Source organism: Eptatretus burgeri, chromosome 6, assembly GCF_056783735.1.
Source record: "Eptatretus burgeri isolate ZD-2024b chromosome 6, Ebu_testis_v1, whole genome shotgun sequence".
NCBI lineage: Eukaryota > Metazoa > Chordata > Myxini > Myxiniformes > Myxinidae > Eptatretus > Eptatretus burgeri.
Genome location: NC_140966.1, coordinates 64,127,379 through 64,151,093, shown reverse-complemented (window position 1 = coordinate 64,151,093; position 23,715 = coordinate 64,127,379). Strand labels below are relative to the sequence as shown.

At 43.3% G+C, this 23,715-nt stretch overlaps 1 protein-coding gene across 12 annotated transcripts in view; it reads right to left on the bottom strand.

Annotated features, from left to right (window-relative positions):
* The window catches only part of RHBDF1 (rhomboid 5 homolog 1), a 155,502-nt gene that overhangs the window by 2,079 nt on the left and 129,708 nt on the right, over nucleotides 1–23,715 (bottom strand). For 11 of the 12 annotated variants that reach the window (XM_085885390.1, XM_085885392.1, XM_085885393.1 and 8 more), the window contains 2 exons: nucleotides 5,744–5,844; nucleotides 4,934–5,087 (listed from right to left, as the gene is read on the bottom strand). The exons of the other annotated variant lie outside the window; for it this stretch is intronic. In XM_085885390.1, the coding sequence (XP_085741516.1) occupies nucleotides 4,934–5,087; nucleotides 5,744–5,844 (255 nt within the window). The remainder of the gene's footprint in view (nucleotides 1–4,933; nucleotides 5,088–5,743; nucleotides 5,845–23,715) is intronic. 12 annotated transcript variants of the gene reach the window in all.

Genomic DNA, 23,715 nt, shown 5'->3' with positions numbered 1-23,715 from the left:
CAGGTATTCTCAGGGCTTACACATCCAAGTCAGATTACCCTTCATGTACTTTGATTCTGGCTGCTTTTATTAATCGGTTTACGATTTTAACTTTTAACAACACTCCATTTCCTATCATTAGCCCGTTCCCCGCCCAGCGGGAGACGGGGTTTTGTCATCACTTCTGTGTGTCTTTCTGGGCTGTAACTTTTTTTTAACCATTTGAGCTTTTGTCATCAAATTTTCAACAAAGTTTTATTATGAGACGATGGAGAAGACACATTAATAATTTGGTCAAAAGGTCAAAGGTAGCGTTTAGCATAGGGAAGAAGAAGAGATCTGAATACAAAACGGACGAGCTTTGCATAGCCAGATGTTTTCGAGTTTGTTTTGATTTTAATCCAATGAGGACTTATTACCTCCGCCACCGAAGGTGGAAGGAGGTTTTCTTCACCCGTCTGTCTATTTGTGTGTAGGATATCTCAAAAAGTTGGACAGATTCGGGTGAAATTTGGTGGGCAGGTTCGGTGTGTAACAAGGACGAATTGATTAGATTTTGGTGAAGATCTGGATACTTTTACTATAATTTTTTTAAGTCATTTTTTTACCATTGAGAGATAGGGCCAAAAATGATATATAGCATGATATCTGAACGTCGTGGACGGATTCAGACGAAACTTGGTGGGCACGTTGGGTGCGTGACAAGGACGAATAGATTCGATTTTTAGTGAATATCCAAATCCAGATCTGGATATGAATTTTTTTTAATTTTTAAAGTGATTCTATACCATTGAGAGATGGGGACAAAAACAATATATAGCACGAGGTTTCAAAAACTTATGAGGCCCGATATGTTCTACTGGATCAGGCATGCACTCCACCGTGTGCCTTTCTAGTTTTACACTGCAACTCTTGCATCATCCTTGTATGAACCTTCGGATGACCGATGGGGTGCAGGTCAGATGGGGCCAGATCAAGTTTAAACCTTAATTTTGAAGCAAGTGTTCATTTCTCTAGGCTACCCAGCCAGCCCAAATGAGAAAGCAAACTACAACAGGAAGCAAATAACAGGAGAAAAAAAAAAAAACACATGTATGAGAGTAATCCGAAGAGATTCTGTTGCGAATGATGCAAACAAAAGCAGAATGTGTCAACTCCCCCTGAAAAAGAAAAGCTCGAAAAATTCTGGAAAGGAATTCTTGCAGATCGAAAGGAACATAACAAGGAAGCGGGACGGATCCCAGACTTGGTAAAGAAGAAGCAACATCTCAAGGAAATGCTCCCAGTGATTATTATTGATGAAGAAAAAAAAAAATTAGAAAACTTCAAAAAATGCCAAACTTCAAAAAATCCAGGCCCAGATGGAATTCTAAACTTCTAGCTAAAACAACTTGATGCTCTCCACAATCACTATGCCAGGACATTCAACAAACTGATCCAAGAGGAAAAGGCAGTGGATGAGTCGCTCATGGAACTCAACCAGGTGCACAGAGCAATGAGTGTTGGACTCGCTGAGTATATGAAATGCTCAACAGATTATTGGATTCTATTTGTAAACAACCATGAACACAACAAACGTGACAATATATCCCTAGCTCACTTTGCAAGGTATTTCCAAAAAATGGTGCGAATAGAAGATCCTGCACAGGAAAATGAAACGGCAACAAACACTGCCCCAACAATTGCAAAAAAGAAATATATAAATAATAAAGAAATAACACACATACACCAACAACTGGGAGAATGACAAAAAAAAACAAACAAACAGGAAAATACTAAAAAAGAATTAGACCGAGTTAGAATAGACAAAGAATGCTTATTGGAATGGCAAAGAAGAGGTCAGCTCAACTGGAACAGAGAACAAAGAATAATAAATGCCAAAGATGGACACTACACCAATGGATTTTAAAAGAAGGCGGGACTGAGACAGACAGACAAGTGTAGGTTCTGCAAGACAGAAACAGAAAGTACTAATCACCTGCTTTTGGGATGCAAAAAACTACTATTATCAGAACAACTTTACACACACAATGGCACAACAAAGTGTGCACAGTGATTCATTGGCATATCTACAAAAATTTCAACATCCTAGTTCCAGAAAACATGAACCAAAGGCAATCATTGAAAATAAGGATGTCATGCTCATGACACACCCTGATGATCCCATCGAGCATTAACATAGAAAAAGCCTTGTGACTGGGAATCGTGCTCAGGAACAAAAAAAGAGCAATCGGAGATTGCAGACCCTTGCCAGGACTTGTTTGGTGTGGATAGGATTTGTAGTTCAGCTGCTACTCTAACCTCAAACCCATCCAGGCACAGCCAAGGCAGCATAATTCAAAAATAAATAATAGTTTTAAAAATCAAAATGAACCAGACCAAAAATTAAATAATTCTGGATGCCAGACTATGCATTTTAATCAAGTTGAAATTTAAAACATTTATTCCCCATCACTACTGGATCATAATTGTGAAGTTTCACGTCAATTGATTATGCGGTTCCAGAGAAAACATTATTTAATCTTTTTCTTCAATCCAAAATAGCTGCCAAACCATGTGACCTATCAATTATTCCTGAACAAACTTGTACACCCATGGCTTGGGGAACATTTTTGTGAAGATTCCCCTCTATCTGTACAGCCATTCTGGGGAAGAAGATTTTTTATAGGTTCGAGGGGAAATCTGAAATGGCTGCCAAACCATGTGACCTATGATGTCATATGTGTGAACCTTTTGTTCCTCATGGATAGGCAGTCATACGTGTAAAGTTTCGCCTCGATCTGATCAGCCACTTCAGGGAAGATTTTTTTAAGGTAAAAAAAACACAAAAACAATATGGCTGCCGAATCACATGACCGATGATATCAATTTTTCTTTTCTGTGGACCATTTTATCCCCAGATGACCCTCAAAATTTTTCATACTGATCAGATGTAGTATTCTACATATGCAATTATGACGTCATTAAAAAGGCACTTATGACATCAAAAAAATAATGCCCCATTCCCCATGAGTACTTGCCGGGTGCCAAGTTTCAATTTTTTTCCTTGGTGCGGTTTAAGAGATACAGAGGTCCAAAGTTTTTTCTGTTTTTCCAACATGGCTGCCACACCACGTGACCTATTATGACGTTCTGGCAAATTTAGTCCCATTTGGACATCATAATTATCAACAAAACATTCTACATGAGTAGTTGCACCGATGGTGAAAATTTCGTCTCAATCTGATAAGCGGTTGCAGAGAAAAACACGAAAGTTCTGTGCGGACAAACAGACAAACAGACCTAAATGCTCTCCTTTGGCAAGGGGAAAAAGGAAAAGATAGTATTGCTGATTTTGGCTATTTTGGCTTAAATAATGCAGAAATCAAGAAAATGACCAAATACCAGGACCTCAAAAATGAGGTCAAGAGAACTTGGAAGCTGAAAAGCATTAAAATTGCACCAGTGATCATTGGAACAACAGGAATAATAAAGAAGAACCTCACTAAGATTTTGAAAACCATCCACATGAATATTACCTCAAGCAAACTACAATTGGAGGCCGTCTGGGGTTCGGTGACCATCCTGAAAAGAGCCCTCGGAACAAAACTCTTGAGAACAACAAAAGTTGAACAGCTTGGTCCATGAAACTGTGATCCCTTAGGCCGAAGTCACATTTGCTCTACGGCGAGGATACGGCGGCCGTACACCCTCTGAATTCACAGAAACGTGGGGGCGGCCACAGAGTTTCTGCGGTGGCCTCAGGGTGGCTCTACGCCGTTTGGCTATAATTTACAGGCCGTAGGGGTCGCCGTGGAATTATAGCGCGGAGTGATAACTTTTTTCATTTCTACATTCGCCGTAGTAATTTGACAAGCCGAAACAAAAGAACTGGTACAAAAAAAATAAAAAAACCCACTCGTTACCGTCCGTCTGGCCGCACGTTCGCCTTAGGGCCCCCCTGCGGTCGCCTTGCAGGCACCTTGCTTCTGCCTTGAAAGTTCTATGGCCACCGCAGGAATGCCCTAAGGTCACTGTGCGACATCAAATCAAAGACCGTACGGCACCCCCACGTTTTCGGTCTTCACAATTTATAAATACCCCGTGCGGCTCCCCAAAAAATAAAAACATATGTGACTGCTACATTGTGTGACCGTGGAAATACTGCGGCCGCCCTATAATTGCTAGTGGCCGTAGATTTTGTAGACCCCACGGCCGCCGTGGCAAATGTGACTTAGGCCTTACCGAAGCAAAGGTGGATACTTTGAGTCTTGGGAGGACTTCGTTCGACCTCCTCAAACCCACAAATTGAGATAACAACCAAAAACACACACACACACACACACACACACACACACACACACACACACACACACACACACACACACACACACACACACACACACACATACACACACACACACACACACATACTTCCCACTTTGCTTCACATCCCCATTTTCATACCGACTGGTCCACTAAATATTTCACAAGAACGGCACTCGGTAGAGCGCATACCTCCCCAGGCTGATTAGCTTTCGTTTTGTATCCCACTGATAGGCTGGATCTGGATTCGGACCTGAACCAAAATGTAATTGGCTTGTTCTTGTCACCGAACAAACTCATCCATCAAGTTTTGTCATAACTTGCAAACACTTTTTTGAAATGTCATGCGACAAATAGTTTTTGGTCCCATCTCTCGATGGTGATGAATTACTTTAAAAAAAAAATTATCATATCCAAATCCAGATCCAGATCTTTACAAAAATTTAATCATTTCATCCTTGCCACACACCCAACCTCTCCTCCAAATTTCATCCGAATCTGTCCAAAACATTTGGACACATCCTGCACACAAACGAACAGACAGGGGTGAAAATATAACCTCCGTCCATCGCAGACGGCGGAGGTAACAATCAGCTACTGAAAATGAAATAATCAAATTGTTGATCCAGCAAGCCCGGTGAAGGCAGACCTCTGCACGATATGGCACAAAGATAGCACTGGCGAGATTTCCCGTAATGCCGCTCAGGAGGAAGATGATGGAGATGCGCAACCAGCCAGCGAGTTTCTCCAAGTCACGTAGCACAGTCATCTGGAATATCACCGAGCCCAGGCAGTGGATCAATCTGTGTGTGATGCATGTCTCCATCATTGCCATGTTTTGACAATCCAGTGTATTTGAAAACTTCACAAAAACCAAAGCAAGTCAGGCTAACAATAAACATTGAACCTTTTTGTAATTCTCATAATCTGCTTTGTTCTTATGCAGCACAAGGCTGTGGGGTAGCATCATTGGCTGATGTTGCAGCTTATGCCGATGGTGCAATGCCCTATGGGCAAGAATTTGGAATTTGTTCAGGGTGCCAGAGATAGCTCGCCTACTCTTCGCAAAGGACAACGTGGGATCTTCAATGTACACCAATGAAAGCTGGCAGACGGGATACTATTTTAACGTCCATCAGAGGGACGGCATCCAAGGAATGAATCACCGTTTCTGTGAAATACTGGGAAGAGGGTTTATAGCTGGGTCGGGATTGAAACCCAGGCTATATAGCTGAGAGGTGAGTGTGCGTATGTCGAGGCCATCCTGCCGGCCCTTTATCTTAAGGATGGTGTCTGGTAAATTTAAATAATGAATGATCATGCTTCACATCCATTTCTAATAACAAAGTACACATTGTCTTAATAATGACATGCTATTATATGCAAAATCAGTTCTGGCCTTGGAGGAATGGGGATACGAGCCGACGGATATTGAATGCATGGTAGCCATGGCACGAACCCGGCATGCAGGAAGAGAGACAGCCAAAGGCGGTAGAACTGGTCGGGCACGTCTGGGTTCAGAAAGGGCAGCAGCCCACACACCGCATCCATACAATGCACCTGGAAATTCAACGTTATGTCAACAATAACTTTAAACTCTCAGGGGAAAATATGATGACTTGAGGCAAACAAAAAGGTATTTCAAAACTTAATTTACAATGCAGACAACCTTTAAAAGGTATGCCTGCCAAACAATGTTGACAGTCACAGCACATTCATGGCACAGCACCCCATCCATAATCACTGAAGATAGGAAAAAAAACATTTCCATCTGTAGTCATGTTGAAAAGATTCCCATCTCTAGTCTGATGTCGCCAAATGCAAAACACTGCCACTATATTTTCTCTTGGCCTCTGCTCCGATAATAAAAGAAGAGGGAAACCACGACAGCCGGTTATATCCTGAATGGAAAAAAAAAATTGCTCCACATTCTGCAGGAAGGATGGATTACTTTTGGCAGAAGAGTTAGAAGTTGGAGTTCCAGCTATTGTAAATACGTTGCACTTATTCCATCTTGCGTGTTGCATTTACAACATTTATCTAGCTGTCGTATACCAATCGAGAGCCAAATGCTTCTAATTTACGCAAAGATGGTGCAATGGGAGCAAAGGTGAACGAAGAGCTGGATGCCGCTTTCGAAGGAAAGCCGAATTATACAGACAGAAATAAACCCCGATTGGCTAAATGAGGGTTGTACTGTATTCATAAGCTCAGATGCTGTAATGTAAAAGTTGAGAGCCAACCACTTTCCACTCGAGCCAATGGAACACTTTCACTAACTTTGACTGGCATGTTAGCATGGGTTCATGACTGACACACCAATACCATCCGTCCTGGAACGTTTTGCTCATTCCCATCATAGACCTGTCCTTCTCAAGGGTGTTCCCCTCATCGCCCTAACATCTTCACTCCCAGCCAAAAGATGCAACTTTCAGAAGACGGATGAGAAAAAGTTCAGTAAAATGACAGATGATATAGCTGTTACGATCCCCGCCTCAGATTCTGTAGGTTGTTGACAGCATCGACCTTCCTTTCTGTGACGAAATCAGTGCTGCCTCCAAATTATGCATCCCACGAGGGTACCATAAGGCTTTCATCCCTGGATGGGACCCTGAGTGCAAAAGATTTTATGATGCATTCAGAAATGCATTAGATGATGAGGAAGCTTCTCTTCTGGCATCCCAGCTCAAGTTTAGATTAGAAGAGACCCGTAAAACAAGATGGCAGGGGTCTGATGAGAGCACTACTTTTAAACATTCAAGTCAGAAAGCTTGGCAGACGATCAATCGACTCGCAGAGAGCTCTGCAAAACAACAACCTAGCCCTGTTACCGCTGACTCAATTACACGCACTCTCATCAACAATGGCAAATATTTAAACCTCGACCAAGCTTTCTCTCATCTGGTCAATGCCAAACTGAAGGAGACAAGATACTCCCAATCTGTTGACCGAGGTCTCGCCTGTCATTTCTCCCCTTTTGAGTTTAAAGAAGCACTTGGCACACTGAAACATGGAAAGGCACCAGGTTCAGATAACATACACACTGAGCAGCTGACCCATGCTGGTCCTCTCGTTCTTGAATGGTTCAGATGTTTCAAGTCACGGTGCTTGGCAACAGCAAAGATCCCTCATCTATGGAAGAGAGCCAATGTTGTAGCTATCCTGAAGCCCCACAAGCCAAACAATGACCCAAAGAGCTACCAATCTATCTCTCTCTTATTGGTTCCATTTTGAACTATTGGAACAGCTGATACTGAAGAGTGTTCTGCACAACAAACAGGCTGATTTTCAGAAAGAACAAGAACACCAAAGACCAAGTGCTGGCAGCCAGACTACATCGAGGCTACATTTGAAGCCAATTGGAAATGTGGTGCCCTGTTCATCGATCTCTCTTCAGCTTATGACACTGTCTGGCATCGTGGGCTTCGACTCAAGCTGCACAATGTTCTGCACAAGGGTCGCCAAAGCTGCACCAGAGTTTCCAAATGGTGCATGTGATCAGCGAAATGATTACTAATACTGCTTTCAGGTTATGCTGAATGGACAATGCAGTAAGGACCAGAACCTTTAAAAATGACGTCCCACAACGATCTGTCTTGCCTCGGCACTCTTAAGATAAGTATTTAACAGCCCTTGCACATCATTAAGCATATCAAGTGGATTAAACACTTAAACATAATAATGAATTGGGATTGTAGAAAACCTCAACAAAAAGGAGTCGATCTACTTCGAGAGAGAGAGAGAGATCTCAACAGAGTGTAAGTATGGTACGACAACCCAAAAGGGAGCAATGCAAGGGTGACAGACACAGCTGAGAAAATCTTGAAGAACAGCAAAGTTCTACTGTGAAAATGAGAAAGTTAAATTCTGGAGCAACTGATAAAACGAATAATTAAAAATAAAAATTTTATTATATTTTTATTTCAAAGGATTTCGGGATGGTTTGCCAGAAAGTATGTAAACAAGGTAGAGATGGTCACATGAAATGATCATGTGAAACCTTCCCTACATATATTTATTTGAATGGTTGTTCCCTGTCAATCCCTCTGTCCATTTGTAATGAGAGTGTATGTTGATTGTTTCCATGGATTAGTTTGACCAGTGAAATCTTAAACAGTTAAGACAGACAGACAGACACAATCCTTCGAGGTCCAAGGATGACGTCCATCCAGGAAAAGTGGTACTGAAGATGATGGTGATGATGTAATGGATGATGATGTCATTTAAAAAGTCGATGGGCAGCAGTGGTAGATAACCCTGTCGTTGGTGTGCTCGTAGATGACTGTTAAGACCGACGCAGGAGGCGCAGCTGTGCCCACAGTGAATACAGTCGAATGATACCGTCATCGTCGGGTGGAGGTGATGCTCCATCCGTTGCCTGTGTTTTTCCTTGCAATGCTGGGTTCTTTCATGTTCAAACTTCTTAACTCCGTGCAAGTACATTGCCCTTTATTCAGTATTATCAGCAGTGGTTTCTTCCCAGGTGTTTACACTTATTCCACATTTCTTCATGTTGGTCCACCAGATTTTCTCTGCTTCAATTGCTGGGAGTACAGGACACGTTTTGGCAGTCTCGAGTCTGGCATACGACACAGATGACTGGTCCATCGCAGCTGGGCTTGTATTACTAAGGACTCTAAACTGTCATGATTAGCTAAGGAAAAACAGCTGTATTAATAACATGGTCTTCCCATCAAATACAGATTATGAAACGGAGAAAGCATTGAAGGACATGCTCAAGTGACTTGATATGCTTTCAGTAGGTAGGCCAGGTGTCATAACCATATACAGTGGCCTGCAAAAGTATTCACCCCCAACCAATAATGTCACATTTCAATTAATTACAACTTATGTGGAAACAAATTTTACAAATGAACTTTTATATTCATAACTGAAGAGATCAAATTATACACTTATAGTTGAAGGAGGTTACATGTCAGGAATATCTGCAAAAAACATGTTCAATTAAAAATTCACTGGTTGTAAAAGTATTCAGCCTCTTAGGTCAGTACTTGGAAGAAGCAGCTTTTACAGCAATAACTGCTACGAGTCTTTTTGGCGAGGTCTCGACCAGCTTTGCACAGTGAGATGGTGAAATCTTTGCCTATTCTACACATGAAAATTGCTCCAGTTCTGCCAAGTTTGATGGGAATCGTCAATGCACTGCAATCTTCAAGTCTCACCATAGATGTTCATTTGCGTTGAAGTCAGGACTTATTTTGTTATACATAGTCGAGGCTTGTGGAAGAGATAGTACACTGACGGAAAAGGATATAACAGATTAAAAAAAAAGGATAAAAAACACTTATACATGGTGTCAACAAGATGGATATAGAAGGAAACAACAAGGAGGGATTTAGGTAGGATTAATGAAGGGAGAAAAGATCATAGTTTTGGATTGGGTATGACCTGATATGGTGGTCAACAGCTGTCTTGAAGACCTGGAGGGAACAATGAGATTGAAGAGGATGTGGAAGTTCATTCCAAAGGCAGGAAAAGGAGGAACAAATGAATGGAGGTGAGCAGCGATCTTGGATGTAGGCAGTAACACGAGAAGGGGGTTTATAGTGGACCATGTGAGCCCTACAGAAACCTGGGGGGGGGGGCAAAAGCACAGAAAGAGCAGAGGGTGCAAGACTACAAAAGAGGCGGTAGAAGACAGACCACCAACCTGTCTGTCATGGCAAAGTGATAAACCCAAAGACTGAGCTTCATCACAGGAGAGTCCAAAAATCTTAAATGCCTTGGTTTCCACATTGTCAATCTGAGCAAGATGTGAGGCAAGGGAACCAACTCAGAGGGGAGAGCAGTACTCGTTCAAGCTGCACATGAAGGCCTTGTAGGTGGATAGTTCAGATGTGCCAAACAAAGGACTTTGTACGATGGAGGATACCCAGTCGGCAGCTGACTTTGGGGGACAACCTTAAAATGTGGTTTGCCCAAAAAAGATAATGGCTGATAGTGAGACCCAGGAGTTTGAATGACTGATCTTCTTCAAGAGGATTGTTAAGAAAGTAGATGGGGGAGGAGGGGGGGGGGAGGTGCCAGATGGTCCTTTTGGAGAGAGATCGTAAGAGTGTGTGATTTGTCAGGATTGAAAGAAATGTTCTAAATGTTTGACCAGCTTGTGATTTTTTTTTCAAGGTCTGAAATAAGGGAAGAGGCTGCAGCCTGCTTGTTTGAAAGATGAGGGATGTCACACGGCAGAGGGTTGAGTTATCAGCGAATAGATAAAGAAGATTTTCCGGAGAGCCAGAGAGATCATTGATGAAGATCAGGAATTGGACTGGGCCCAGAACACTGCCTTGGGGCACTCGAGCCTTGACAGGGAGAGGCGAAGAAATGATTCCGTTGAGTGCAACACATTGGCTACGAGAATGGAGGAAGTCAGTAAGCCGTGTGTGGAGTTGGCCTTGGGTGCCACAGGCAAACAGTTTGGAGATGAAGGCAGGATCCAGGCTGTATCAAAAGCACGAGATATGTCTGGAGAGATAGCCCTCATCTTATGTTCGAAATTGAGGGCCTCCATCCATTGTTGGGTGAGTAAAAGCAGCATGTCCAAAGTGGAGTGAACTGGTCTGAAACCAAATTGGTGATCTGAAGTGAGGTTGTTGGAGAAAAGGAAGGATTTATGTCCACTGCGATGATGGATTCCATGACCTTGCTGATGATTGGAAGCAAGCTGATAGGACTGTAGTTGATGGGATTCGTTTCTGCACCTTTTAATGTTGTGCAATGATGGTGGCATATTTCCAGTCAGATGGAAGATGAAATCTTGAAAATGACAGGGTGAAAAGGGTAGAGAGAGGATGTGCAAGAGCAGCAATGCAGGTTTTTAGGACATGTGAGCTGATGCAATTGGTCCAGTCAGAGTCAGAATCGACGGTTGAACGTCTCTCTTACACCTGAGTAGGTGGAGGACATTCCTAGTCCAGAAGCAGTTGGGTATGACAGGGAAGGATGGGTACCGAGAGTGAGGGGTTGGGGACATAAGACTGAGCCACTCAAGAACATTTATTTTCTTCTTATTCAGCCAATCCCATGTGGCTTTCCCTTTATGCTTCGGATCATTGTCCTGATGAAATGTGAATCTCCGACACAGCTTCAGATTCATGGCTGACTCAAGCAGGTTTTTTAAATCAATGATTCTCCTGTACTTTGCACCATCCATTATCCCTTCTATCCTGACAAGCTTGCCAGTCCCTGCTGAGGAAAAGCAGCCCCATAACACTGTGCTGCCACCACCATGCTTGACAGTATGGATGTTGTTGACTGGGTAATGTGCAGTGATAGGCTTGCACCAGACCCAACGCTTTGAATTTAAACCAAAGAGTTAAATTTTTGTCTCGTCTGACCACATAACGTTTCTCCACATGGCTACAGTGTCATTAGGATGCTTTTCCGCAAACTCCATAGAGCTTTTCGATGTCTTTTTCAGTAATGGCATCTTTCTTACCACCTGTCCATAGAGGCCAGCTGTGTGAAGGGAATGGGAGATTGTTGATTGATAAACACTGACCCCCATCTCGGACATAGAGCTTTGCAGATCTTTCAGAGTCATTGTTGGATTTACAGTGACCTCCTGAACCAGTTTCCTGGTTGCCCGACTGCCGAGTTTGGATGGGCAACCTGATATTGGTAGAGTGTGGGTGGTATGATAAGTCTTACACTTCTTAATGATGGATTTCACCATACTCAAAGGGATAATGTGTGACTTTGAATCCTTCTTATAATCCTCTCTTGAATGGTGCTTCTTCACCATTTTATGTCTGACTTCTTTGGAAAGTTCCTTGGTCTTCATGTTTGCCTTGTTGTTTGACCAAGTGAGTTGCACGTTAAAACTCCTCAGATAAGAGGGGAAGCTTAATTAGATCACATGTAACGTCGTTCTGGGGAGCTTATGGGATGGCACGTCGTCTATCCGTCAGTCTGTCCATAACACTTGGAACTTCTTCTCAAAAACTACACACACACACTTCCGATAAAACGTGACCACAACCTTCATCACCCATGACACTAAAGTTTTCTCACGGCATCAAGTAAATAAATAAATTGGGGTCTGAGGGGTTTACAGGGGAGGGATTGCCCCCCAAAATAGGTATTTGCCACAACATTGGTTCACTGACACATTTTGCTGATTCTGTCCCACGTTGACTTCCTCCTCAGTATCATTATTCTACCAGGTGAGCACCCAAGGGTATTGCCACTATTTTATAAAAGTTAAATCACTGATCACACACAGATGAAACCTATTACACAGATTTTGTAACCTTTCAAACAAATAATTAATTTTCTCCTGAAGTGATTTAGGGTTAATTAGGCAGAGGGGATGAATACTTATGCAACTACAAATCATCTGATTTTCTATGTTAATTTAACTTATTCACATTTTATTTGCATTTTTAAAAATCTTTAATCACTTTGGAATAGTTTGTGAAGACTATATATTAAGTTTGATTTGAAAGAATCATGAAATAAGCTCAGGTGGCCTCAAAATGTGAAAACTTTGGAGGGGGGATATACTTCTGCAGGCCACTGCAAGAGAGTTAAGATAATTACCACTTTGTAAATGTGTAATGTATGTTGGTAGTCGTTTTCAAGTCTTTATTGATGAAAACACACATTTTCAAATAAACATAAGCTGCATGGGCAGATTTTATATGAGCCTGGATTTCTTCGTCAATTTGCATTTCTTGAGAGAATATTAATGAGGTATGGAAAATGCTCAACTGACTAATAACGTGTAATAGAGTGGGAGAGGCGATGGAGTTTGGAGTCGGTTGGAAAAGGTTAGTCTTTGCAACATTGATATTGAGGTCAAAACGATGGAAAGTCTCAGTAAAAAATGATAAAATTACTGCATTTCTTCAGCAGATTGGGTAAAAATGGCAGTCGTCTGCATACTGTGGTTCAGATATTGTGGTGAGAGGGACTTTAGTTTTTAATTGAAGACGTCTCAAATGAAACTAGCATCCATTGAAGACAAAGTCTTCGATATCCCCCACCATAGTAAATGAGGATTAACAAAGTTATATTCCCTAAGCGTGTGCAATATGTATGTGAAGTTTCCCCTTGATCTGACCAGCCGTTCTGGAGATGTTTGAAAGTTTTAGGGTAAATTCAATATGGCCACCAAACCATGTGGCCTATCAATTAGAAATTAACAAACTTCTGAAAGGATGTCTTGGGGAAAGTGTATGTGAAATTTTGTCTCAATCTGTCCAGCCTTTCTGGAGAAGAAGATTTTTAAAATGTATAAATTTTCAATCCAAGATGGCTGACGAACCATGTGACCTATGACATCATAAATTTAGATTCTGCCTCCAATCCTCCAGTGGAATACGTGTGTGAAGTTTCGTGTTAATCGGATGAGGTGTGTTTATCTATCCAAGATGGCCACCAAACCATGTGACTTGTGACGTCAAAATTTTTACGATGTATGCAGACATGACGGAAGATGATAGTTGCAAATTTTCACTTCATTAGGTTATGTGATTCCAGAGAAAACATTATTTAATATTTTTCTTGAATCCAACATGGCTGCCAAACGATGTGACCTAACAATTAGAAAATATCAAAAGGCACCAGTTCACTACTTGCTTGATATGTGTACCAAATTTTGTAAATATATCTTGAGGGGATTTGTAGTTAAGCTCCGGAAATGAAATGTGACGGACGGACGGACCCCATTTCTATATCCCCCGCCAACTTCGTTGGTTGGCAGGGGATAATAATTTACCATCAATTCAATATTGTATTTCTACACCATAAGTGATTTCCGAGGTTACTCGAGTAAGAAAACCAACCATAAAATTTAAGAACAAGGTTAGTGCTAACAAGCATCCCTGCTTAACGTCAGCCTTGATGGGAGAGGTTTCGGATTGGTTTCCACAATGTTTAACTTTTCCTGACATATTCGAATGCAATTCACTGAGGATAATATATATATATATATATATATATATATATATATATATATATATATATATATATATATATATATATATATATATATATATTTGTTGAAGTATCCTCCACAAGGCATTTCAATTGATGGAATTGAAAGCCTTTGTCAAGTCAATAAAAACGATGTTCAAATCTTCATGGTGTTCTCTGCTTTTCTCTTGTATTTGTCAGGCAATAAAAATTGAATCAGCCGTTCCACGATTATGTCTAAAACCAGACTGGGATTCCGTTCGGCATTCTTCTGCCACTGGAAAAAGTGTATTGGCAAGAATTTGAGAGTGTAACTTTCCTGCTATCAACAGGAGTGATATACCATGATAGTTTTTGAAATATGATTTGTCGCCTTTCTTCTTACAGATGGTTATAATCATTGTATCTTTCAAATCTTGTGGAACAGTCTCTTGATCCATTATGTTTAAAAATAATTTGTGTAATTGACGAGAAAGCAGACATCCTCTATAATTATAGATTTCACGAGGAAATATCTGGGTGATTTATTCTTTCATAATTGTTGAATGGCCTTCAACACTTCAATAAAGCTTGGAGGTTTATAAAGCTCTGATTTAGTAGAATGTTGCGGTATTTCGTCAAATACCTCGTCAGTGACGATGGTATCTCGATTGTGGAGCTTGGAGAAATGATCTTTTCATCTATTGAGGACACCATTTTGGTCTCTTCGAAGAAGATTTCCATCAGTTGATCAGATTAGGCGACCATGCGAGAACATGGTTCAGAGATAGCTTTGATGGCGTGGAAGAAATTAATACATAATCATGATGCTTTGACGGCATCATGACTATCTGCATACTGTTGAATCTCTTCAGCTTTTGTTGTGTACCATTTATTCTTGACGTCACAAATTTGACGTTGGACTTCTGAATCACATACATTTATTTTGAACTCTGAACTAATATTGTTTTGCCAGACTGTGAATGCAACTCGTTTTTAGCTGCTTGGTGATATTGTCATTTTCACCAAACCAATCTGGATATTTCTTATTCATGAAACCAATCGCTTCTTCACAAGCCTTAAAAATATATCTTTGAGGCATGCCATTGTTCTTGCACCGCCCCAGCAGTATTTGGGATGTTGCAAAGTTTCCCTCCGATAGCAGCTCTCGGAAGTAAAATGCTTTCTTCATCTTAAAAAAACAAAGAAAAAAAAAAACCAAACACACACATCCAATTTGTCAGCAAACACAAAGACAACAAACCAGAGAAGGTATCCCGAAACTCACAGGGATAAAAATTTCCAAAGACAGATGCGAATGGAAGATGTCACCGAAACAGGAATGAATACGGCCTTAATGATTGCAAAAAAGACAAAAGAAAAAATACAAAAGAAAATAGCAACAGATATACAGTAAAGCCTCCAATATCACAGGGGTTAGATTCCTGGAAAATGTCCGATTGTGAAAACCAAGGCCAATGGGAAAGCCGGGGTTCGGTTCCTAATCATAGTGATTTGGCACATGTTTTACGCCGGATGCCCTTCCTGACGCAACCCTGGTCGCCTCTTACGACACAGGGATATGGTACACCTATTCTAACCGGGGTATACACCGGCCCAGTATACTGGTACTCATTTCGCCGACCTCGGAAGAATGACAGGCTGAGTCAACCCCCTGGTGTATTAATTCAGTGGCCCAACGGGGCTTGAACTCAGGACCTTTTGGATCCCAAGCCGCTGCCCTAACCACTGCGCCAACACCAGGCTCCGTGTACATACATACATACATACATACATACATATATATATATATATATATATATATATATATATATTAATGCATGTTTACTTTGAAATAAACAAACATGTAAATACAATACAGTGTAAATTAAACAAAACAACAAGACTTTTACCTTTTAAATTTATGACAAAACAGTGAGGTGGGTGAGGGTAAGAATGTTCCGTGCTCGCACTGTACTCTGCCGTAAATAGAAAACACGATTAAGCTCGGGATGATGATGATGATGGTGGAGGGGAAAGGGTGGAGCGGGGAAGGGTGAGCGGGGGAAGGGTGAGCGGGGGAAGGGTGAGCGGGGGAAGGGTGAGTGGGGAAAAGCAATTCATTGAACAGAAAAGCAGCATAAGATTTACAATGAAGGCGCCTGCAGCATTTCCACAATGGAGAATTGTAACACGATCGTTAACCACAAACCTTGAACCACGATCTTCCCTGCTTGGAGAGCAAGGTACAAGATGGCATCATTTTCCAGAATAATTCAATCTTGTCATTGTTAAAAACCTGCTCAGTCATAAATCTCTTTTCCTCAATTTGTTTCATGAGCTGTGGTTGAGAATGTGTGTTTGAGAACAGGGGTCGAGTCCAGGTGTCGGAAATGAAGATTTTTGGAATGGCGGCTGGAGTACATGTGTTGGAAAATGAAAGTTTGGGTATGAGGTTTGAATATGGATCTTGGAAAATAATGGTTTGACAATGAGGTTTGAAGGATAATAAAGGTTTAGGAATGAGGAGGAGTGCAATGGGGAAAGTTCAACCTCCAATCATTCACCCTGTAATGTAGCCCACAGGTGCCGCATTTTCACCTCAAGCCTGCCGATTGAACAACTCGATATTTTCACCGAATGTCGTAACCCAACGTTTCTCTGCCTTTTGGCACAAATAAGTTTGTTCATCACTTTACATTTGGGCTAAATGAAAGCTGTGCACAAGAAACAACACAAGGCTCGTAATGGGAGGTAATCGTTCAAGCACAGGACACAAACGATGACTCATCTCAGCTCAAAAACCACAATTAGTCGACATGAAATCCCACGATAATGAAATCAGAACACAATAGGTTGCCCGAGATTGGTCAAAACACATGATATTAGAACCCACGCATTGGAGGTTTTACTGTACATCGACAACTGGGAGAATGATAAAAGAGTTGGAAGATTTTATTTAAAAACATAGTTGTACAGTTAAACAATGAAGGCTCTTTGCAATGGCTAAGAATAGATCAGCTCACCTGGGATGGAGAATGAACCATTAGAAATTCCCAAGGTCAAGGTCACTATACCAATGGCTTGAAGACGATGGCATGTCTAAGTCAATTGGACGAGTGTAGGTTCTGCTCAGTAGAACCAAAATGTACTAGCCACCTCCTATCAGGATGTAAAAAAACTCGGGTAAGTGGGAAAGAAAATGGAAACACCCGGGTAAATGAGGGACACCAAGTATATGGAAAGCAATGGTTTCCACACAGATGTTGCCCGTGTGTTAATTCAGCAAATAAGATCCCAGCATGCTTCAAGTCATGAATAAAAATGCTGCACAGGCCTGGTTGCCTATAATTATGGTCAACATGGCTGCAAGAGGAGACCTCAGTGACTTTGAAAAAGGGGTGATTGTTGGGGCACGTTTGGCAGGAGCTTCAGTGACAAAGACAGCTCAACTTGCTGATGTTTCAAGAGCAATGGTGTCAAAGGTGATGTCGGCATGGAACACGGAGCGAAAGACATCATCCGCAAAGGGCAACAGTGGACAGCAGTGCGTACTCCAGGATTGTGATATCTGTGCATCGATTTGAAGTGCAAGGCAAAGCAGGCGAGCAACTGCAGATCAATTGACTGTAAATTTCAACCTGGGGCACGAGCAGCCAGTTTCATAAAAAAGTGGTCCGCCAAAAACTCTACAGAGAGAGATACCATCCTCGGGTTGCAGTGCACAAACCACTCATCACACCTGGCAATGCACGTTTGTGAGTCCAGTGGTACAAAGAGCACAGGCAATGGACTACCGAGCAGTGGAGAAATGTGATATGGTCAGATGAATCATCCTTCATCATGTTCTCGACAAATGGACAAGTGCATGTGTGGTGCCATCTTAAAGAACTGTATCACCCTAAGTGCTTGGTTCCAACAGTGAAGGGCTCTGGTGATTCTTCAATGTTGTGGGGCACATTTTCCTTGTATTGTTTGGCAGCAGTCATTCCCTTAGAAGGCAAGGTCAATGCCAATTGCTACTTAATGGTACTGAGTGATGTTATCCATATGCCATGGCCTTCTCAGTCACCAGATCTGAACTCAATCGAGCATTTATGAGATATTCTGGAAGGATGCCTGGGCCAGCGTTTTCCATCTCCATCAAACAATTGTGAGTTGATTGACTTTCTCATGGAAAAATGGTGCCACATCCCTCCTGCAGAATTCCAGACGCTGGTGGACTCCATGCCATGGTGCATACAGACCATACTGGCCGCATGTGGTGGCCCAATGCCCTATAAAGTGACTTTACATTAGTGTTTCCATTTTTTTTGTCCACTACCTGTATATCAAACAAACTGTTTCAAAGGGGGCACCTCGCCACCAGTGGAGCATTTGAATTGCAACAGATGTGGAAATAAATGTGAATTCTTGCTCCCAGCTTACTGGCTCAATTACAGAAGACGTCATTTGCATCTTTGCCACCTCCGTTCCTACCCGATTTAGAATCCCATGCGGGCATGGACAACTTGCTCGTCAAAGTAATAAATATTCTATGAGAGTCATTTTGTGCTCTGGAGATCATCAGTTAAGTGTCAGGTTAAAAACCTCTTATTGGAGGCTACATGTTCGTGAATCAATTACCAGCAATTTAAAGGTTTCCATGAACAATTTACAGTTCTTCCTTGGGTATAAAATAGTGAGAGGGAAGTGGAGGATAAATGGGGCTTCTGAGGAAGCCATTCAAATGAATGGGGGAAAAGAGAAAAACTTTATAACTTAAGCCCTAAAAGCCCAAAATAGGAGACCAATTTTCTCCCCCTCCCATACAAGCAAATGTAAAATAGGAGACTGATTTTCTCCCCCTCCCATACAAGCAAATGTAAGATTGAGACTGATTTCCTCCCCCTCCCATACAAGCAAATGTAAAATTGAGACCGACTCAAGCCCCAAAAGCTCAAAATAGGAGACTGATTTCCTCCCCCTCCTATACAAGCAAATGTAAAATTGAGACTTACTGATTAAAGCACTTCTTTCCTTTCATATTTTCATTCCATTCAAAGAGCGAACCAATGAATATTTGTCCATGTTCTCCTGAAGGGAATAAATTAATTTTCCTATTATATTCACTTCATCTCTTCAAGCACGAAAGAAAGGGCTGTTAGGGTGAGTTTTGTAAAATGGGGAAGTGTTTTTCTCTCGGAAGCGAGCGCTCGGTGCGATTAGCAGGGTGACGTCATGGCCGCACGAATCGCCCGACGGAAGGGTCGAATGGGCAAGCTGTCGACCGCCACCTTGGCGGTGCAAGAAAAAGAAAACAAAAGCCTCGCTCCAAGTACACAGCCTGGTGTTTGGGCATTGGAGCACTAGTTAGCGGGATGGTTTAGCTTAGTTAGACCGGCCTCATGGGGGCATGAGCCGTCCTCCATGGGGCCCGTGGACTAGTTCGTGGGAATGTTAGGTTAGATTTATAATGGGAAATGGATTTTGGGAGACATGGACAGACATGGAATGTGTAGTGGAGATGTAGCTTAGCTACGTCGATTAAATGGAACGTGCACTAGTTTAAGGGACGACGAGAGAGCATGAGATAGTTTGGGGAACATAGGTAGAGTGATGGGAGTGAATTTGAAAAAGAAAGGAGCATGTTGAGTGAGTATGGGTCAGCGGGCCCAAGTGAGTGAGTGGAGTGAATGTAGAATGCATGGTGCGAATGAATGATTTGGGGGGAGGAGTGAATCCCACCCAAGGGAACCCAGGGTCAGTGTCATGTTAGTTAGTGGGTTAGTTAAATTTACCAAAAGGAGGTCGTTCTGTGTTGGTGGTGTATGAAGGCACGGAACCCATTTGGAGGGGTGCAATAGTTCATTGACCGGCTGGGAGCGTGGCTGTCGAAAGGTGAGTATTGAGTAGAGGGCACCCGGGGCACCGGACTAGTTGGCCAAAGTAGGCCAAGGGTCCAAGGGACTGGGATAGTGTAGTGGGCACGGGCGACCCGCGGAACGGGACCCGGAGCACCAAAATGCCACGTAGGCATCGGAGGGGTACAATGCCAGGAATGGCAACCCCCACGTTCATAGAGAGCAGGTCGGCTCGGAGACAGCCTCAGGGCCCAGGGGTGTCGTAGTTCGAGTTCGGCAGATGGGAATCCCTGCCAGTGGAGCTACGCTGCCCAGCCATGAAATTGTGCAAGGGCATGAGTGAAAATTTGTGGGTAGGGCCCAAATTAATAATGGACACCAACACAGGCAACGGGAATCATGGTTTTTAGAACCGATAGTTTAAAGTGGCAGGTGTTTTGAAAAGCCCGGGGATAGTTTAAAGTTTAATAAAAACTAGGATAGTTAGGAAATGTGCCCCTTCGCACCATCCATCCCTTCGTTCTCTGTAGGCCGCTGGACCCACCTTGGTAAGATGGCTGAATTATGTGGCAGGCTATTCTGAGGCGACATTGGGCCTCGAGACAGGACGCTAGTCTCTTCCTTATTCCCCTCCACAAAGGATTTTAGGGGTTGAGAGTAGGCTAGGTTGACAGGATAGATAGGTTAGCCAGACAAAGACAGAAAGGGGGTTAGGGAGTAGAGATGAAATTATAGAAAAAAATAAAAGGGGAAAAAATAAGATAAATAAAAAGGGGTCTAAATTTGTTTTGTTGTTGCAAATTAAGGGAGTGGGTATGGACAGAGACAGGCAAAGGCGATAGGTTTGGGGGAGACAGTAAGGTAGGTCCGAGCCCGTTTTCGGAGTGGCCGGCACCACCGCACTCCCTTCACACAACCTCATTGAATGAGACCAGAGGCCAGCCAGCTTCACATGCCGGCATGCTTGTGCTGCATTTCCTGGTCTGCATTGCCTTGCCTTGCCATGCCTTGTTTGCCTGCCTCTGTCATGACCCCATGCCTGCTACCCTTGTTTGCGTTGCCCCTGTGTCACCATCACCATGTGCGCCAGGACCATCGCCAGCGTTTTGCAAGGACTGCCCTGCAGGCAGCCACAACACAGCAACTGCATTGTGCAGCCCGTGCATTTTGTGTCTTTGCGTCCATCCATTTCACTGTGCCAGAGACTCCCTTCGAGCCGCAAACTGTTCATTCCCCTGCACAAATGACTTTGCAATGACTTTGGTTGCGACTTTTTCTTCCACAGATCACCGGTCCTGGGCCATGGTTAGTGTAAATAGATGAGTTTAACCCACCTGTTGTTCGTCTTAGCGCCACAATTTAGTTAAGTCGTCTGTGTGAGTCTGTTAGTTCATTATGCAGTGCATTAGGTTGTATATTTTTGGGACATGTATGAAAAAATGTCGCACTCAGGGATCCGAAGGTAAAACGTACTCGGGGAGAATTTACACATGCTGGTCACATGGAAATTTGACGACTCGGGACGAGTCTGTGAAAAGGGGAGGGGGTAGTGTTACGAATCTGGAAGCCTTGTGCACACAGACAGACAGTAGTCCCGAAGCTTAGTTATTTCGATAAGTGTGTGTTTATATTTAGGGCCCCCTACCTGTGTCTTATGGGAATTACATGTGTGCGCTGCAAATTACTTTTTTAGCAGGGTTTTCTTTTATTTTTACATCAACGATAACAACACGCCTTCGCCTCGGTTCCTCGACCTGACGCCATTACGCACGTGACCATAGGTGAGGAGGTGGGCGGAGCCACAAACGCCTCCGCTCGGGACTCCGCCCAGAAGAGTGGGAGTTTCCCCGCCTCCCGTGGGCCTGTCCAATGGAGGACGGCCAGGGAATCGCGCGATGAGTCCGACCAATGAGGAGGCGAGTGGCCAGAGAGAAGAGGCCTCTCCCGCCTGAGAAGAAAGTGTGGAGGTCTGGACGAGCGAGAAGAGAGATAGACGGGACGGCATGGTGTCCGCAGCTGATGGTCTCGTGTCGCTGCTTCTGGTCCTCTGGTCTCCTCCTGTCACTGCCTCTGATCTCATCTTGTCTCTGGCGTGGCCTGGTTCTCTGGTCTGCTCGACGCTGGTCTGGTCCCATCTCGCTGGCGCTGGTCTGGTTCTCGGATCGCATCTCTCGAGGCTGGTCTGGTCTGCTCGATGCTGGTCTGGCCTCATCCTGTCGCTGGCGCTGGTCTGCGTCTGGCTGCCCTGGTCCGTCTTCTGGTGACCAGAGCTCCATGAGGGTGTGGACATCTAGCTACGCGCTCGCGGCCCAGGTAGCCAGCCATCCTGACTCCCAGCCGAACTATCCTCCATGGCTGGAGAGCCGAATAAAGACCATTGAGGTCCATTTCTTTTGTGTGTGCGTGTGTGTGTCCTGTGGGCCCGTCTTTAAGTAGCAACTGGTTAAGTGCTTTTGCTGTACATTATTTGCATCCTTTATAGTCGGTTTAACTCTGCCCTTTATGTGTTACTTCCCCACCTATTGTTAATAAATACTCCTATTGTTGAATGTTTCAGCTCGTCCTCATCTTTTCCTTCATTGGTTTAGCACGGTGCGCGTTGGGTGATTAAAAAGGCCGTTGCTGCTGTAGATGCGCATTTGGACCGATGGGACCTCGGTAACCATCCGCTCGGGTTACGCATGGGTCGAGCACGGAAACGGCTCGTCCTGTTTGAGCTCCATCGAGGGTGTGAATTCCTCGGTAGCTCGCCACATGGGCCTCTAGGTATTTTGAAGTTTGGCAAATAACCCTGTCCGACGTGGCTGAATTTTTGACGATTCACGGTCCTGTGAGGGACCCGTACCTTCGGAGTTATCCGAGGGCAACCATCTGAATTCCGGGTGTTCGGTGGAGTCGACTCTGCTGCTCCAACTAGCAGTCGTGCTCGTCGCCGATACCCGGCCCACAACAATATATCCGTATGACTATATGGATTCATTTGAGAAGTTTAAAGAAACACAACTTCCTTCAAAGGAAAGTTTCTATGGCAAGTTGAATTAAACTCATATTTCCAATAGAGATTATACTGTTACGGATCCGGGGTGGTGGGAACCTGACCCAGTCCTAGGTGCCAGCCCCGACACCGCCGTGTCCGGGAGTCTATAATGCCGGCCGGCTCGGTACAGGCCTCGGGTCACGCGTCTTCAATCGCGATACCAACGTAATCCTGTACCTTACCAGTTGGGGAGATAGAACCCCTAGTTACAGACTGGCTTTGTCAGTGACCGAGCGGAGTCTACCAGCCTGTAACCATTTTTGGTCTTATATGCCAATCGAACGGATCGTTCCTCGACGCGACACACATTAATCCATAGCGGCAACTGCATAAGAATTAACCAGATTTATTGGGGAACATCAGGGATCACAACTCAAGCAATAAACACTACAATGGTCCTTCTAACTATCTACCTGTTCTTACCTAGGGAACCACGGTCTAAAGGTTTCGAGGGGATTCTACGAAATATGCCTTATACAACACGTTCAAACAAACAGCATGCATGCAGGACAAGACAGAGTACTTGGTGATGGCCCATGGACGAGAGGACCGTGTCCAAAAGCACGAATATCGTTCGTAACAAGCGGTGGTGTCCAGAGGTTCAAACTCCAGCTCGAACGTGCTGCGCGGCAAGAT